The 16589-nt window shown below is 47.2% G+C and overlaps 3 protein-coding genes across 3 annotated transcripts; 1 reads left to right on the forward strand and 2 right to left on the reverse strand.

Annotated features, from left to right (window-relative positions):
* The first annotated feature begins 134 nt into the window (after positions 1–134).
* Positions 135–1599, forward strand: LOC123043246 (stress-response A/B barrel domain-containing protein HS1). The gene is made up of 2 exons (XM_044465634.1): positions 135–536; positions 1173–1599. The coding sequence occupies exons 1-2, from the start codon at positions 388–390 to the stop codon at positions 1357–1359; spliced, it is 336 nt and encodes a 111-aa protein (XP_044321569.1). The 5' UTR covers positions 135–387; the 3' UTR covers positions 1360–1599.
* Positions 1600–2380: 781 nt separating this feature from the next.
* Positions 2381–8383, reverse strand: LOC123040120 (uncharacterized). Its single transcript, XM_044463050.1, has 4 exons — positions 8173–8383; positions 7952–8072; positions 2790–5947; positions 2381–2691 (listed from the first exon to the last, which is right to left on the reverse strand). Exons 2-4 carry the CDS (start codon positions 7979–7981, stop codon positions 2688–2690), a joined length of 3192 nt encoding a protein of 1063 aa, XP_044318985.1. The 5' UTR covers positions 7982–8072; positions 8173–8383; the 3' UTR covers positions 2381–2687.
* Positions 8384–8758: 375 nt separating this feature from the next.
* LOC123043248 (uncharacterized) lies at positions 8759–10856 on the reverse strand. Its single transcript, XM_044465636.1, has 7 exons — positions 10611–10856; positions 10374–10520; positions 10110–10280; positions 9928–9988; positions 9425–9510; positions 9243–9332; positions 8759–9114 (listed from the first exon to the last, which is right to left on the reverse strand). Exons 1-7 carry the CDS (start codon positions 10737–10739, stop codon positions 9052–9054), a joined length of 747 nt encoding a protein of 248 aa, XP_044321571.1. The 5' UTR covers positions 10740–10856; the 3' UTR covers positions 8759–9051.
* Between the last annotated feature and the right edge of the window lie 5733 nt (positions 10857–16589).

Below are 16589 nucleotides of genomic sequence, written 5' to 3' on the forward strand. Positions count from 1 at the left end.
TTAGGGGCATCACTGCACCAGAGGTAAACCAGCCAGCTCTCCGATCCCCACACGATCCTTATCCCGGGGAAAAAATCGTTTGTTTATGCCCCCATGATTACCCTGGTGGGCCGCGAGTGCTGCCCATGCCCATGATACCACGATCGTCGATCCCGCTCTGATCTTGTCAAACGCCACCAACCCCAGGATCCCAGATCCGCGCACAGCTGGGTAAACCCATCCGCTCCACGCCAAACTGTACAAAGCGCGCGGTGGCCGGACAAGAAAGAAGCTCACCGAGAAACCACACCACCGTCCACCGAGCACACAAGCAAGCAAGCAAGCGGGGAGGAGAGGAGACGGCGGTGCGCGGCGGCGGCCAGCAGCACGAACAAGCCGGGAGCGGCGATGGCTGCGGCGGCGGGGAGCGGCGGCGTGGTGAAGCACCTCGTCATCGTGCAGTTCAAGGAGGACGTGACCCCGGAGCGGCTGGACGGGCTCATCCGCGGCTACGCCGGCCTCGTCGACAAGGTCCCCTCCATGAAGGCCTTCCACTGGTACGCCACCTGCCCTCACCGCCACCACCAACCCCCTGTCGGTTCACGCACCTCCGGCCTCTGCCGCCTTTCTGCTGCACTGTTGCTGTAGCTGCTCGGGCTGCGCCCGGCAGGTGCTCGACGAATTGCCTGCCTGGGCTCTGGTTCTTCCCTGCGCGGCTGCTGGCTTGGAAGCCATGTGATCGCTCTAAAAATGACGGATTCAAGTAGTAGTAAACCAGCTACTATTTCTCTTGGATCCAACAGGGGAACCAAACCAGTGTGGTCAAACCAACAAGTAAAGCTGATGCAGCCAATGCAAACTACTCAAGCATCTCTCATGTTACAAATGCCTTGACAGGACATCTTCAACATTTAGCCTCATGTGGTTTGATTTATGATTTTTTTTTGCTGGTGATATTGAGTTGGCATGGCTATAATCTATTCATTCGCAACAAGAATGAATCAAAGCTTCCCCTCACAATGGCACAACAACTCGTGTCTGCCAGTTTACATTATGCCCTCAAATGTGCCCGTTTGTCGAAACCAACCTTGAAACCAAGCTATCACACCCTGTCAGACACTCACGAGTTTTCAGCCTGTTCTCATTTTCGCAAAGCTGAAACATCAATTTTGCGTTCTTTCTTTGGCTTGCAGGGGAACCGATGTGAGCATAGAGAACATGCATCAGGGGTTCACGCACGTCTTCGAGTCCACCTTCGAAAGCACGGAGGGAGTCAAGGAGTACGTTTACCACCCAGCACACGTCGAGTTTGCAACTGATTTCTTGGGTTCAACGGAGAAAGTCCTCATAATCGACTTCAAGCCGGCAGCGGTCAACTAATGGCTTCGGCCAAGTGAGACGCCGAGGACTTCTGTTGCCGCCTGCCTTATCGGTGCTGCTTCTGTGTGTTTGTGTCCGAATTTCATCTCGTATTCACCAGCTATGTACCTTGTGCTAAATAAATCTGTTCGACCTGTTGTATCTGTTGAGAATGAACGCTGGATTTGGTGTAACTGTGTTCTGACATTTTGTAGCACTTAATAATCAGTATTATGTGTGAAAGGTTCTTCTTTGTCGCTACTAAAGTACCAAGCAGTCTGTGTCAATCCGTAATGGCAATCATGGTAAATTATAAGAGCTCCTACGTTTTGCTGCTATCTTCGCCATGTGCATCTGGCAAATTGCGGTATCATCCACTTTATGACCCGCGTTATCTAGATAGTTTTGCATTTTGTGGTGCAACTTTGGGAACAAATTTGGCATAAGCATGTCCTATTGCTTTGCTTGCTTAAAACTTATATCAAGCAATTAACTAGTTTTTTCTTTCTTTCTAAAAACAGATTTTCTTGCTGTGCTGGATGGTATGCGCCCATGGCTGTCGTCGTGGTCGAACGGAGAACCATAGATGTTCCCTAGGCAGAGGGAACTGCACTGCTTTGCTGTTACTTGTTCAAAACAAGGAGTTGCTCTGCTTTTCGCGTGATTTCAACTAGGTCATGAAATCACCGGCATCTTCATCCCCTCTGGTGAATCGCCGCTGAATCATGCATATAATGTTTTATCAAACTGTTTTGTTAGTTCTTGTCTTCTTGGACTAAGGTACTCGTTACTCATTACTCATTACTCTCATTAGAAGCACTGTGGTGATAGCAAGAACGCTGAAAATAGGGTCTACTCTGTTTATAGGAAAAACAGATAGTTGTTTCACCATCTGAGATAGATGTACATCTGCTAGAGAAACTCCGGCGGAAAAAAAAAATACATTTAGGTGATAGAACACTATTAGCAGATGAAAATACCGTCAGATCACCCGGCCACTCATCACAATCATATATGTCATCTCATCAACCAAACACTCGCTGAATTTACGGTTCATGCACACCACAGTGTTGATGCACAAAGGTGTGCACACCCTCTTATTACAAGCACACACAAGCTAGAACTATAGTGCTTGCTTAACACACAAAGACAAGCTAACACACCTTGGTAAAAACATACCGTTTATTCATGACGCATGTAGCAGCACAAACACACTTCAAAGTTCAAACACACAGGCAGCTGGTAAGGGCTTAAGAAGTGGTGAGAAGAGAACAGGTAACAGCGATAAATGCTTCCCGCAGGCCGACCTCCCTTCTATTGGTGAACCACACGCCTAGTACCATAACAGATTATCTGAAAAATAAAGAAACAGAATCAAAAGCAATTACTAAGAACTATTTTGACACTTTATGGATCTGTGTAGCTAGTAAGAACAACAATCTGCACCAAACCTTAGAAGGGAGCCCCTTGGGATGGTCTTCTTGTAGTGAGCTGAGTGGCGTATTTCGAAGAGCGACGGGTCATGGCCAACATCGACGCCGTCCCACACGAGCTTATCCCACCAGTCCTTCTCACAGTCCACCACCGGCTTAGGATCTTGATGTGCTACAGCCGGTAGACGCCTCAGGCCCCAGCAATCCCTGAGACTGATCGTCTGTAATGCCGGTGCGGTCAGTTTGGCCTCGCAAACCTGCTCCAGGCTATGAAGATGGTATAGCTTGATGTGCTTCAGATTGTCGAATTTGACACCAGATGCGATTTCTTGAGGGCACCATTTGTCCAATGGGAAAACATGTCGAAGGTTACTGCAGTACGCAATCTGGAGGGTCTCCAAGCTATGCAAGATGAAGGAAATGGGGAGGACGAACACCAGCTGAGGGCAGTTGTGCAGGTATATGTGCTGCAGTTGTTTGAAACAACGACTACTGCTTTGAGTATTAATGCCTCTACCCCAGATGCAATAGGCCATCGGGAGATCAGAAGCTGAGAATGCCCTTATGTGTTCAAAGTTCATTTGTGCCCTCCAACATTTAAAAAGGATGTGGAGCTTTGGGCACCTCTCCACATGACACCATTCTAGGCCGCGCCAGATCCCTCCACGCTTTGGGGGAATAGCAGTGATGGATGAATTGTCATGCACATGCAACGATTGAACAAATGTCAAAACAAAATCTCTGAAATATCCGTTGTCATCTATACTCTCAAAGTTGTAGCTTCCTTCGCCAATCTCGATGTGCTTCTCCAAAGGTTGAAGCTGTCGACGGTCCCATAACAAGGACAAGCATTTGACATCCTTGACAAGGGCAATATCATTATAAAGAGACAACTTCCCTGTTGGAACCAAATTGGTTTCTTGGCTAGGGCAAACCTCCTCAATACTATTCGTGATGCTGGCTTGGCTATGATCCATACAAGTGATAAGGAGGTGTACCCTGGAGGAGTTAGGGTATATTTGACTTTTTATTCCTTGTATGGCTGGCCCTATGAACCTTCCATCTGTAAAGGCAATACAGGCCTTAAAGTCAAAGGATCCGTCCAGCATTGATCTTGTGGTTCCCCGTGTGTCTACATGTAGCACTTGCAATCTAGGGTATCCGTCCCAGATCAGGGCACGAAGTTGCTGACAACCCAATAGGAATAGCTTCCTGAGGCCTGGAACGCCCATTGCCTTGAGGTTGAGCACTTTAATGGATGTACTAGAGAGGTCCAGTTCCTTCAAATTGGGCAGTGCACGCAAGAATATTTTGTGCAATCGAACACAACCCTCTAGGGAGATCTTGGTCACCTTGGCTTTTAATTCCTTTTTCTGCAAGGCCACCTTGGCTGTTTCTTCTTCTTTTTGGGAGGCCACCTTGGCCTTTTCTTTTCCTTTATTCCTTTCTTGTGGGACCACCTTGGCTTTCTTCTCATCTAGATCTACCGGAGACTTGAGTCGTAATTCCCTTTGTGGCAGATCTATGAAAAGTGTCCAGTTGTCAGCTGGGCCAAAACCATCGAAGCTGAAACTCTCAAGCAGTGGAAGAGCTCCTTGGAGTACAATATGCTCCAAGCTGGAACAACCATCAAGAACAAGCATCTTCAAACTTATTGCTGATGACAATTCAGGTAATGATTCCATGCGAGTGTTGCCGGACAAGTCAAGGAGCTGCAGATCCATCATATCTATGGAAGAGAAACTGTCCACTGTGATGACATCTGAAGATTCGGTTACTCGGAGCTTGTGAAGTTTCTGTAGCCTTTTCCATGCATGACCGATAGTCTTCCATGAGACTCCCTTTGTATTTATCTCCCTGAGATTTGTCATCAGTTCAATCATCTGTGGAAATAAAACATATTCTGTGAAATGCAAGTCAAACACCAGCAGGTTGGGAAAAATTGATCCGCTGCCATACTCCTTCCTTGTGTTTGTGCAATGATCAAGCCAAAGGAATCTCAAGTTGTGGCAACACCGAAAAGGAGGATATGCAAAATCAAAGCTGCACTTGCTGAGTTTTAGCACACGGAGATTGGTAGCTAGGTGAAAAAAATCATAGCGTAGATAAATTGGATCATGTCCCTTGTAAGTTAGGAAATATGATGATGCACTATTGGGTACATAACACATGTCATGTGCGGTTTTTTTGTTTGAGGTAACTGAATACCAGCCATTATAGGGGTTTTCTCGCTGATTCAAATACCTTGCAAATGGTCCTTTTGCCGCTGAAGAATAGCCTAACCGTGATATCACTCCATATAATGCATTGCCAATCTCCCAAGCTCTGTCCCCTTGAAGGATTCCATCACAAATCCAGTAGTTGCAAGCGTGAGTATCCCAACCATAGTCGACACCGATGGCTGGGTTTTGTTGTGATTGTTTTGTCAGGAACGTTGAGTACAATAAGCAATCTAGAACTGTTGTCGGGTTGATGCCATCCATGCCGGTGTGATCAATCACTGCAGCCGCTTGTTTGTGAAAGAAAGCACACACCGGGTGACTACTATTTTTGATAGAGATGGAGTTGGAGACCATATCTTGAGGGCCAGAGTAGATGGTCATATCAATGTAAGTAGAAATGGACATCAACTTATGCAATCCGCTCACTGAGTAGGGAAATCTTCCATGATTGGTCCACAGCAATTTACCTTTACCAAACGGACCAACTTCAGGAATGCCACACTCTGCCAGATCAATATCTTCATCTCCCCCATAATGTAAAATCAGCAGAAACTTTTCATACATTAGAGATTCATAGATCACTCTTCCGATGCTTGCTATCACTTCCCTAGAGCTCTCATCTACCCCTCTAAAATCATCTTCTTCATCCTGCTCATCAAATAGTGCCATTACATGCTGAAGGTTCAAATCCTCCGCAATTGCCCTCTGCATGGCCCTTCTATTTTTCCATAGGGAGCAATCCACATGGATAATTCTGCCAATATGTCTTTTCATGTCAGGATCGCTTGTGGATCTTAAGGCTTTCGCTGTAGCTCTAAGAACAGCAGATGCTCCCAGACCCTCAGCATCCCAGCCACCAAAGCAAAATGCTTTAGCTTTGCCTTGTGTAGTACGGTCGCATTCACACAAAAGACCAAGCAATTGTTTGACGGCGTCGTCAAGATCCTTTGCTCTCTGCAGTAATAAAATGGCTGTTATATATGACTTCCACAACACATGCTTATATCAGTATTCAGTAGTTTGGTACTCTAGGTTGTACTAGCTATTTGCATATGACTAAACTAACGCCACAAGTGGTGCCATCATAAATAATATCATTCGGATTCGTTAGGGAGTGTCCCGTTTGGGAGTTTAAATAGAGTGGAACTATAAATAAGGGTTCAAAATAAAAGTTCAGATATCCTCACTTAATGTACATTGAGTTGTTGCGGTCCAAATTGCTGACTGCTAATCTAAACATGAGGATGATCAACACAATGGGCGTATATGATGCACACACCTGCTAACAAAATCAACAGTCTGATCCTAGGTCTTCCAGACATGTGGTGAGCTCCTTATGCCAATTTATAAATTTGCAAAGCATGCAGCTACTGCCTAGTGCCTACGCACTCAATTGACAAATTTATGATCGTGTGATTGCCTGCTGTATCTGCGTTCGTTGTGGCTGTGTAAAGCTAGAAGGATTCATTGGCCTGGCACCGGCTGTATTTCTGTCAGTTACTAGCTTATCACACCATAACTACCGGTCTTTTGAAATGACTGCATCACTAAGCAACCAAATTACACCATTCTCAATCGGCATACTTTGTAGAATTTGCTTTATCCACAGCAGAAATCTGGGGAGGCTTCTGCACAGGCCCCAAGCTACACTCTAGTAGATTATAAATTTATTTATTTATTTAGAAAAGGAGGAATATCCCCGGCCTCTGCATCTAGACGATGCATACGGCCAATTTATTAATTATGAAAACAAGACCTTACAAAGTCGTACAACAGTAAGACCAAAGCCACCATCTGAGCAGCCTCTGTCGCTACTCCTATCTAGCTGATGAAGGGGCGCTGATGGTCTGGGCCTAATACCAAACGAATCTCGCAGCCAAACCTAACATTTAAGACCTGAGGTCCCAACCAGGACGCCTGCCGGGTATGGGCACCCACCAGTCCGGCGTGCTCCTCAACCAGGACGCCTGCCGGGTATGAGGCCGCCACAGCCACCTGCCACATATCCATCTTCAGAGCTGTACTGTTGTATCGGCCTTGCTCGGTCTCGCTGCCGCCGACGCCACCACGACGCCAGACAGCGTCGACCTCCTGCGCGTGTCCGTCACCACACATCTGATGCCAAGCCTCCGCTGCTCCATGCCGCCAAGAGCCGTCGCCAAGAATATGTAGAACGAAACACCGCTCCACCGAAAGGGAGGCAGCACACCCCCACCCCTCACCTGCAGACCCTTCCATCCGATCCCAATGTCCTTGGCGCCGCCTCCAGGAAGGTTACGGTGCACGGGGCGCCGCCGACGCCCGATCCGCATCGGATCTTGGGCTTTCACCCGGACATGGGTTGGAGTGGAGAGATGGTGTCCTTAGCAGCGCCCCCAAGGAGGAAAGCGGTGCCAAAATACGGCGTCGCCGCTGCCGTCCAGCCAAGGCAGCCAAAGTTTCCCTCGAACACCGATCTGCTCCACCAGAAGTCCAGAACACACCGGAGGTGGATCCGGCAAGATCCAAAACCGAACGGGACTGGGAAGGGATGCATGGAAGGGAGGGGGGCAATACCTCCAGATCTGGCACGGGAAGATCCGCGCCGCGCTCGACCACCACCTGCGGCTCGCCGTCCTCACGGCCGAACCCTCAGGCACGCCGCACGCCATGCCAGAAGGGGCCGCCGCCCCTGGATCCGAGTGCCTCCGCGAGAAGGAGCGCCGAAAACCCCGCCGCCACCTTCCCCGGCGCCCGCGCGGGCTTTCCGGTGGTCGTCTCCGGTGGCGATGTAAATGATGATTATATATTTATAATTATCTGATTAATTAGTGTAACTTGTTCCTTTTGTTGGGGATGTAAATGATGATTATGACAGGTGCAAATGATGCACATGCCAACAAGACCGGGTTTCAAGCACGCAGACGTGAATTAACAACTAACTACTTTGCGATCTCACCAACGAGAAGAGGAACTAACCAGGTGGTGCGATCTAGGTTCCCGAGACATATTGAACTTCAGAGAAAATCACTCCCAGGAGGGACGGAAAGTCATGAGAAACAAATATGTCCAACCCGTCAGCTGTAGATCTCTGCACTCCCTGCAAAAGTAAAGAGGCCGGATCTCCTCAATCCTGATCTGAAGCTGTGAAAACCAATGAGAAAATACGGATTAAAATGTAGTATGTGCAACTGTGGTACCTCTGGAGCTGTCTCCAAGAAGCAGGGAAGAACACTTGCAGCGAGCGATAAGAAATGATGTCCCCAAGAAATCCAGTCCCGGGCGGCGATATATCACTCGATCATCTTGGTTAAGACAAAAGGAAACTACACTGTTTCATGTCATGGAGCTCCTCAGAATGCAGTGAGAGATGGAGCAGCCATATGTTTCGGCAGGACGGGTGTAGCGGTGATGGCGCTGGCTTCTGGCATCATGTTGCTTTTGTTTTTTCCAAAGCATTGCTTCGTTCCTTGAACCGGTAGACAATGCCATGCTGCTGATCCTCTTTGTGATATCTCTTTTCTTTTTGTTCTGTTCTTCTTTTTCTTCCTTCTCTTTCTCTCTTTAGACAGCAGAATCTGCATTTTTTCCGTTTCATTCAAGCATCAGGGGCATGTGTTTAACTTTAATCGCCATGGATTATATGCACTTCAGTAAGAAAACGCGGTGTACCTCCTTTTTCTGCAGATCATTCTCAAACATAGATACTGCCTCTTCCTAAGTACAGCCCTTTGTGTGAACTTCAGTGCAAATTGTTACATGTTGTAAGAAACCACTAGCAAATCATACATTGGTAAACCAGTTTACCGACCAGGAGAACAGATCATAGTCTTGTTGTATTTGTTTCTGGTACAGCCGTGCATGTACATATGATTGTACAATCTCTTTTTGCCAGTAAAGCTACTGACAATTGCAACATATATCAGACAGAACAACTAGATACAACCGAAACAAAATTACAACACACAAGATGGCCTTGTGAATTACAGCTCCATTGAATTAATTCGAACAACTATGCGCCGAAGACGACTCCAGTGCCATAGCAGAGATAACTGGTCACCGGTGTATGTAGGCAAAATTTATACTGTTATGTATTTCAGCATAGATGAGCGCACATCCTCCATGAAAGCCACGGCCTCCTCCTGAAAAGTAAACACAAACACACAGGTTTAGAATAAATAGTAGCAAAAGAAGCACACGATCAAAGATCCAAAGCATTGCTAATTTATCCGGTTCTCATTCCTTATAGAGGCCAGGGGCAGCACATCACCTGGTTACTGGTCTTGGCGCTCGCTATGTTCTCGTCGAGAAGCGTTAATATGGACATGTTGAGCTCGTTCCGTTCAACCATGTCGAGCAGCTGCGCAAGAGCAATTCACAATTACAAAAACTCAGCAGGTTCATACCAGACTAGTGACGGCATTTTTGAGCTCTTGTTGTTTCAGATCTTACAGTTTTCTTCCTATCTTTGGATTGCAGGATGTTGGTGAGCCGCTCCTTGGCCGTGACCAGGTCGTTTTGCAGCTTGTCGTAGGCCTCTGCATCATCAGCAAGGGCAACAGTTACAGATACAGAGAAGTTATCTACCTAGCTTGGATCATTGAGATGGTTTAGTGAGACTTTTTACGGTACATCAGATTAATTTGGACCGTTTATTTTTTTAGTTCAATGGCCCAGATGAGCAGATACTACACTAGATTTTCGGTAGTATATTAAGTAATTAAGGGCGTTTTGGGTAGTTCAAATGTATCCATCCCGCAGACACCTTCCCCTGAAATCTCACGCGGTAATTCTCCATCCCACACTCGTTCATAATTACCAATATGTCCTTAAGTTAAAATCTGACGGTCTCATGCTGACCATTAGATTAACTTAATACTACCCGTTATGTTGAGTAGTATGATGTACCGTAAAATTTCCCATGGTTTAATAGAGCTAAGATTTTGTTCACTGACCGACTCCCTCCCCGATGACCTTCTGCATCGCCTCCAGCTCGATCAGTCTGTCTTCATTTGCCTGCGAGCGCGCACACAGAGGAAACCAAAATCAGGCTGGAATTTATCAGTTGGAACAAATTTTACCGCACACTCAAGAGCAGAGGAAGCAGGGAGCACAAGTTCAAGTTGGCAGTACAGACCGCTGTTCTGGTGACTGCGAACTTGATCTGCGCGATCTCGCGCTGGATGTGGTCGAAGAAGCCCTTGTTGAGCCTGGGCCGGAGCCTGCCGATCTCGATCTCGATCTCCCGCGCGTCCGTGTCCAGGAAGAACTCCACCAGCCCGGCGTCCGTCTCAGGTATCACCCGCGCCTGCACCCACGCCGTGTCAGGAGGTCTTAGCTCAGCCCGGCCACAGGACGTGCTCGACGGACGGAATGGCAATGGATGAATGAATTGCAGTACCTCGCGCTCCTTGCGGCGGCGCTCCTGCTCCTCCTTGACCTGGAGGTCGAAGGCGGCGCGCGCGTCGGCGTCGCTGTCGAGGCGGCGCCGGAACTCGAGGCGCGCGATGTGGCCCGGCTGCGGCGGCGCCAGGATGCCCTCCGGGTCCTGCGAGCGTCCCAAACCGAGCGCGTCAGTCAGTCACCACCGGGCAGCCAGTTGGGCCGAGAGATGGAGAGACGTGGTACTGGTACGTACCCATCCGATGCAGGAGATCTTGTTGGCGACGGCGCGGCGGGCGGTGGGCGCGCGGCGGGAGGCGGGGCGGGGCGCGAGCAGCGGGAAGCGCTGGAGGATGGCGCCGAGGGAGGCGGAGGTGGACGCCATGGCCGGAGCCGGAGCCGGAGCGGCCGCGCGCGCGAGGATGGAACGGACGGACGTTATCCCTTCGCGCTAACGCTGATTGGTACGAGTGTACCGTACGATGGATGGAGCAAGGATGCTAACGATAAGATTATAGTACTAGTACCACAACAATATGGCTTTCGGATGGCCCAACGGGCCGGCCCGTCTACTTTCCCGTTTTTGGGTTTAAAACAAATAAATAAATTCCAAACAATTTCCCTATTTGGTGAACATCCATAGAAGAACTGTCATAGAAGAACGGCACCGACATCGTTCATCAATCCACATTGAAAATGGCAAGATTTCAAACTCTCAACATTGTTCAGAACAAAATTTAATCTTTTGCGAAATTTCCAAAGCTTGAAATTTCGAAGTACTCCCTCCGGTCCTTTTTACTCCGCATATTAGATTTGTGGCAAGTCAATCACCACAAAGTTTGACCAAATTCATATTAAGAAAATATCAACACCCACAATATCAAATGTATGTACTATGAAACTGCATTTCATAACGAATCTAAAAATATTGAGTTGGCATTGTGAATGTTGATACTTTCTTCTATAAGTTTGATCGAAGTAGAGATAATTTGACTTCGGATAAAACTTATATGCAGACTAAAAAGGACCGGAGGGAGTACGGACTTCTAAGGTTTAAGACTTTCCAACATTTGAACTTTTGAGATTTTTTAAACTTCTACAAATTTAGAACTTTTAGTTTTCTTTTTGCCCTTTTGAACACACAGCCCACCCCACCACCATAAGCACAAAACTTAGGCAAGAGATATAGTGCATTATTAAGCTTTCCCAAAAATAATTGAGAGCTTGAACTCTTTTTTGAGGAACCAAGAGCTTTTTTTTTAAACCACCACATATATTAATTAACCAAGATAGTTATTACAATCACTCGTTACAAAATTCACCACACAGGGTGGAACATCATTAACAAGAATACCATCTGATCTATTGTCAAGACTATACTTAGCAATGAGATGAGCCACCACATTGGCTGATCGATTAATCTTTGAAAATTTGAACCCATTTAGCATCTTGGAGATATTCATTGCTTCCTTCTTCAAATCAAAAAGTGCCGACCTGTCAAAATTATCCTTTGCAAGAGACACAGCAACAAACACACAGTCAGTCTCTAAAATTACAGGATTGTGTAGAGTAATACCTATATAAAGGCCATCAATACATGCCCGGAGTTCCGCTTCCTCCGCGCTTTTACAAAGCCCAATGAAATCCCAAGAGGAAACTATGGCATTCCCATAGGAATCCCTGGCTACCACACCCACACTTGCAGCGCTAATGTCCTCCACAAAACTTGCGTCGACATTTATCTTGATGTATTCCGACTGAGGGGGTTGCCAAGCCACCTGAGTTCCCAAGGTATTAGGGGCAGTTCTTAGTCCAGGAACGGGGCTTTTACCTTTATTCTTCGAATCCACCATTGGATAGGAGTGGCAAGCAACAAAAGACGTCCAGTAATTCACCACAAAATTAGCAGAGCTTGAGACAGATTCCTTCCCCTTACCAAAAATCAAATCATTTCTCAAATGCCAGGCTCTCCAGAAAATGAAGATAATTCGGTCACGCATCATAGGAATCAAATGATTTAGAAGAATAAGAAACCAATCCCTCCTAGTGTACCTGAACACCTCCTCCGCCGGTAAATCCCAAGTGTCCCTCAAAGCCATTCGCAAAGCATAAGCCTTCGGGCACTGGATAAGCGCATGAAACGTACTTTCATCCTCCACTCCGCAAATTGAGCAAGTACTAATAGTGGCTTGGTGATGCATCACTCTGTTAACCTGGACAGCCAAGCTATTGGTAGCAGCCCGTCATGCAAAAATATGAATCTTCTGAGGAATATTAGCCTTCCAGATCAAGTCCCAAATTTTCCTCACCTCCGCCATAGTCCCACTATATTGCCCATCATCTTCTACTTTTTCCGTTAAATTGAGCGCAAGCTTGTATGCACTTTTAACCGAGAACAACCCATTCTTCTCAAAATGCCAAGCAACAAAATCACCATCCCCTACCGACTGAATGCACAAACTAAGTATCTCCTCCGCATCATGCGGTAAAACAAATGCCTAACCAAATCCTCATCCCAACTCCTAGTACCACTGACGATCAAATCCGACACCCATTTAATTCTGGTTCTATTCTTCCTAGCAGTAACTTTAAGGCCAAAGTTTCTAGGTAGCCAGTTATCTCTCCAAATATTAATATTAGACCCATCACACACTCTCCAAATTACTCCCGATTTTAGCAGATCCAATCCATGTAAAATACCTTGCCAAGAGAGTGATGACGCCTGTGGAAAAGCGGTATCAAGGATATGGCCTTGCGGATAATATTTTGCCTTGATCACCTTGGCGCACAAGGATTCAGGGTTAACCACCAATCTCCACGCCTGCTTAGCAAGAAGAGCTTGATTAAATAATCTGAGATCGCGAAATCCCATGCCTCCCTCACCCTTAGGCCTAGTCAATTTATCCCAAGCTAGCCAATGAGTTCTCCTCCTATCCTCCTCATCACCCCACCAAAAATTCCTTATAATTTGTGAAAGTTCCTCACAAAGCGATGCCGGGAATTTAAAGATGCCCATAGCATACACCAGAAGGGCCTGCAAGACAGATTTAATCAAAGTTTCCTTCGCCCCACAGGACGCATATTTTTCAATCCAGTCCGACAGAATTTTGAGAGTTTTTTCTTTGGTAGATTGAAATTTACCAGCCTTCATTCTACCTTGAGGCACCGGCGGACCAAGATATTTGTCCTCAAAACCCTCAGCAGTGATGCATACGATACCATAACGGTCACCTGGCTTTCCATACTGCAATTCTTCCCAAACATAATAGAGCACTTATCTGGACTCAATAATTGACCAGTTCCCTTCTCATAAGTGGAAATAATACTTTTAATTGCCAACGCTTTACGACGCTGCCCCGCCGCCCACGTTCCTCACCCTACGCTTCACGGTGAAGGTGCCGGAGGAGGGCAGGCAGGGCATAGAGATGGATGGGTAGTTGAGGTCCTCGGGGCGGTTGGCGCCCTTGCTGCACTGGAACGGGTTGGACTCGGTGCCGTGGAAGACGCAGGTGAGCACGGTCCAAAGTTCCTCGAGTGGTAGCAGGAGGGAGACCGGGAGGAGGCCCTGGGTGTTGGTGGGCCTCATGGAGCAAATGATTGAGGTAGTCGTGCGTCGTGGTGTCGTACACCGGGCCCGGATCCAGGGCCCTGGCCGGGTTCACGTGGCCCAAGCCGTAGCTGAACGGCGTGGCGGCCCTGCCCGTCTCGTCCCGGATAGCATTGTAGTCGTTGCCTCCCCTGCTGGCTGTGCAAGTACAGTTATCGTTAAGCACATTGTTCTACAAAAAAGTTAATCTTTCTGTCCCATAGTATAAGAGTGTTTTTGACACTAAACATTTTATATTATGAGACGGGAGGAGTATTAGTTAAGCACATGGGTTGGGATTTGATCACGATGATGGTGGAATTGCGTACCGGTGGTCATGATGGCGGAATAGACCATGTTTGGGTTCCAGTCCGGGTACTTGTTCCTAAGCAGGCCGGCGATGCCCGCCACGTGCGGACACGACATGGAGGTGCCGGACTCTACCATGTAGGCGACACGGCGACCGTCAGAGGCCAGGCCCGACGGTGAGACCTCCTGGCTGTACGCGGCGACCACGCTCACGCCTGGCGCGTTGATGTCGGGCTTGAGGATATGAGGAGTGATGGTGTTTGGCCCACGGGATGAGAAGGCTGCCATCACCGGCGACGGCTTCACACCCAGCTCCGCGTCCCTCGCTAGGATCTACCCACCGGTGATCTGCCCAAATTAGGAGTGATCGGTGACGGATTTTTCTTTGCGGACACGCAAAAGGCTTGCGTGCCGATGTATTAGAGGAAGGAGAAATAGTACAGAGTGTCCAGCCGCAGGCCGCGTTCACATGGAATGATGCAACTGTGCCTGGCAGGCAAGAAAATGTCGCACTAAGAAAGACAACGCCCTACATAGGAGAGGAAACTATCTCCAAATATGAGCCAACCCTTTTGCTCCAGAGATCTTCCACAGCCTGGCTTCCTCTTCGATACGCTGACAAAGCTCCCGAGCCACGACCGCTGAGCGTTGGAAGACGCAATTGTTGCGCTCCTTCCACAACATCCACACGGTGAGGATGGCCACAGAGTCGAAACTCTTACGCTGCGCAGGAGGAATTAGATCACGACTACCCAGCCACCATTCGACGAGCGAGTCGTTAGGTGCCGGAACGAGATGGCCTAGCCCGCAATGAGCAAGTATCACATTATCTGACATGTTGAGAAGGGTTTTGTGGGAGTACTCAAGATTCACACATATTTGAATATGTTAGACCCGATGATGAAGCCTCTACCACGAGCAACACATGAGCCACATCGGTTAGCCACTGGTGTTAAAGAAGCTATGTAACTAAATTATCGACTCTTGTGCAAGTAGGAGTCTGTTGGAAATATACCCTAGAGACAATAATATTATACTATTTATTTCCACGTTTGTAACTAAGAGTTTATATTCCATGCTATAACTGCTATGATCCTGCATTATACAATTCAGTGAAAAACTCATATGCATGTGTGCAATGATAAATGATAAAATCTGATTCCTAGTCTTGCCTTTAGGATTAGCTCAAGTGTTGTATGTGATCATGTTTTCCGAATCTTGAGAAATCGTTAAGTGTAATGATAGTCTCAAAACAACATCGAGAGTATGATGTTGGAAGAACAGATACTAACGTCACAAGTCAATTGATATAACACGGAGAGTTAGCGTATGCTTTAGTTCCTTAGACCATGAGAGTACCATAGTCACTTCTTACCATAGGATGGACTTTGAGGTTGCTCAAACGTCATCTGTAACACGATGATCATAACGACAACTTTTAGATCCCTTCTAATGTAGGGAGTACGAAAAGTACAAATTCATCTTTGTTTCTTTACTGTCGGCTGTAGTTTGGATCCATTCACCTTCAGGAATGAATGGATTGCCGATATTAGAATGAATGGATTGTTGAGTAGTTAAGGGGAAGAGATGAGAAGCAAGTTGCTGGCAAGTGGATTGTCGGTGCGTATATAGCAGTAGAAAGAAGATAAATCGATGGCAAGAATACAATGTCTAGGCGCATAGCGGCTATTTTTGTTTCCTGGAGAACTGTGCAGGTTCAAACCTTTTTCTTTGTCCCGAACACCCCATAGGTTCCCATACCTCTGCTTTTGGAGTCTATAGGTCTCACTTTGCACCCCATCTCATCCCTATGCATTTTTTGAAAGATCCTGCTTGAGTTGGCATTTCATTTCATTAGCAGAGAGAGAGGTCGGCAAACACGTGTTGATCAAGTGATTGATGGAGTGAAAGAATTTGAAAATTACAGCCAGCCTAGGTCAACCCTATGCTAGCTAACTGACTTATGAGTGATTCTCACGACACCCTCAAAGGGTGTTCGATGCAGCTAGCGTCTGCGATCTCCCACTGTTCCATGTCACGACGACATGCTTCTATGATGCTGCTCACGTGCGCTTGGCATTTTTCCTCTGAAAGTGCATGCGTTTCGTTCCAGCCAACTCTGCCAAGCGATCAGAGCGATCATTAATTTGATTCCTTCCCTAACGCCTGGTGCCGCCTCTTCGATGATCATCTGAACGCTTCAGCCACCATCAGATGATGGCGTATGGCCTATGGAAAACGGGCAAGAAGAGGGCCATAGGCTACGGGGCTTTGCACTTCAGCCTCATTGTGTGAATATCATATCAAGGTGACATGATTCGAACCTATGGCCCTCTTATA

The sequence above is a fragment of the Triticum aestivum genome, chromosome 2B (assembly GCF_018294505.1).
Source record: "Triticum aestivum cultivar Chinese Spring chromosome 2B, IWGSC CS RefSeq v2.1, whole genome shotgun sequence".
NCBI lineage: Eukaryota > Viridiplantae > Streptophyta > Magnoliopsida > Poales > Poaceae > Triticum > Triticum aestivum.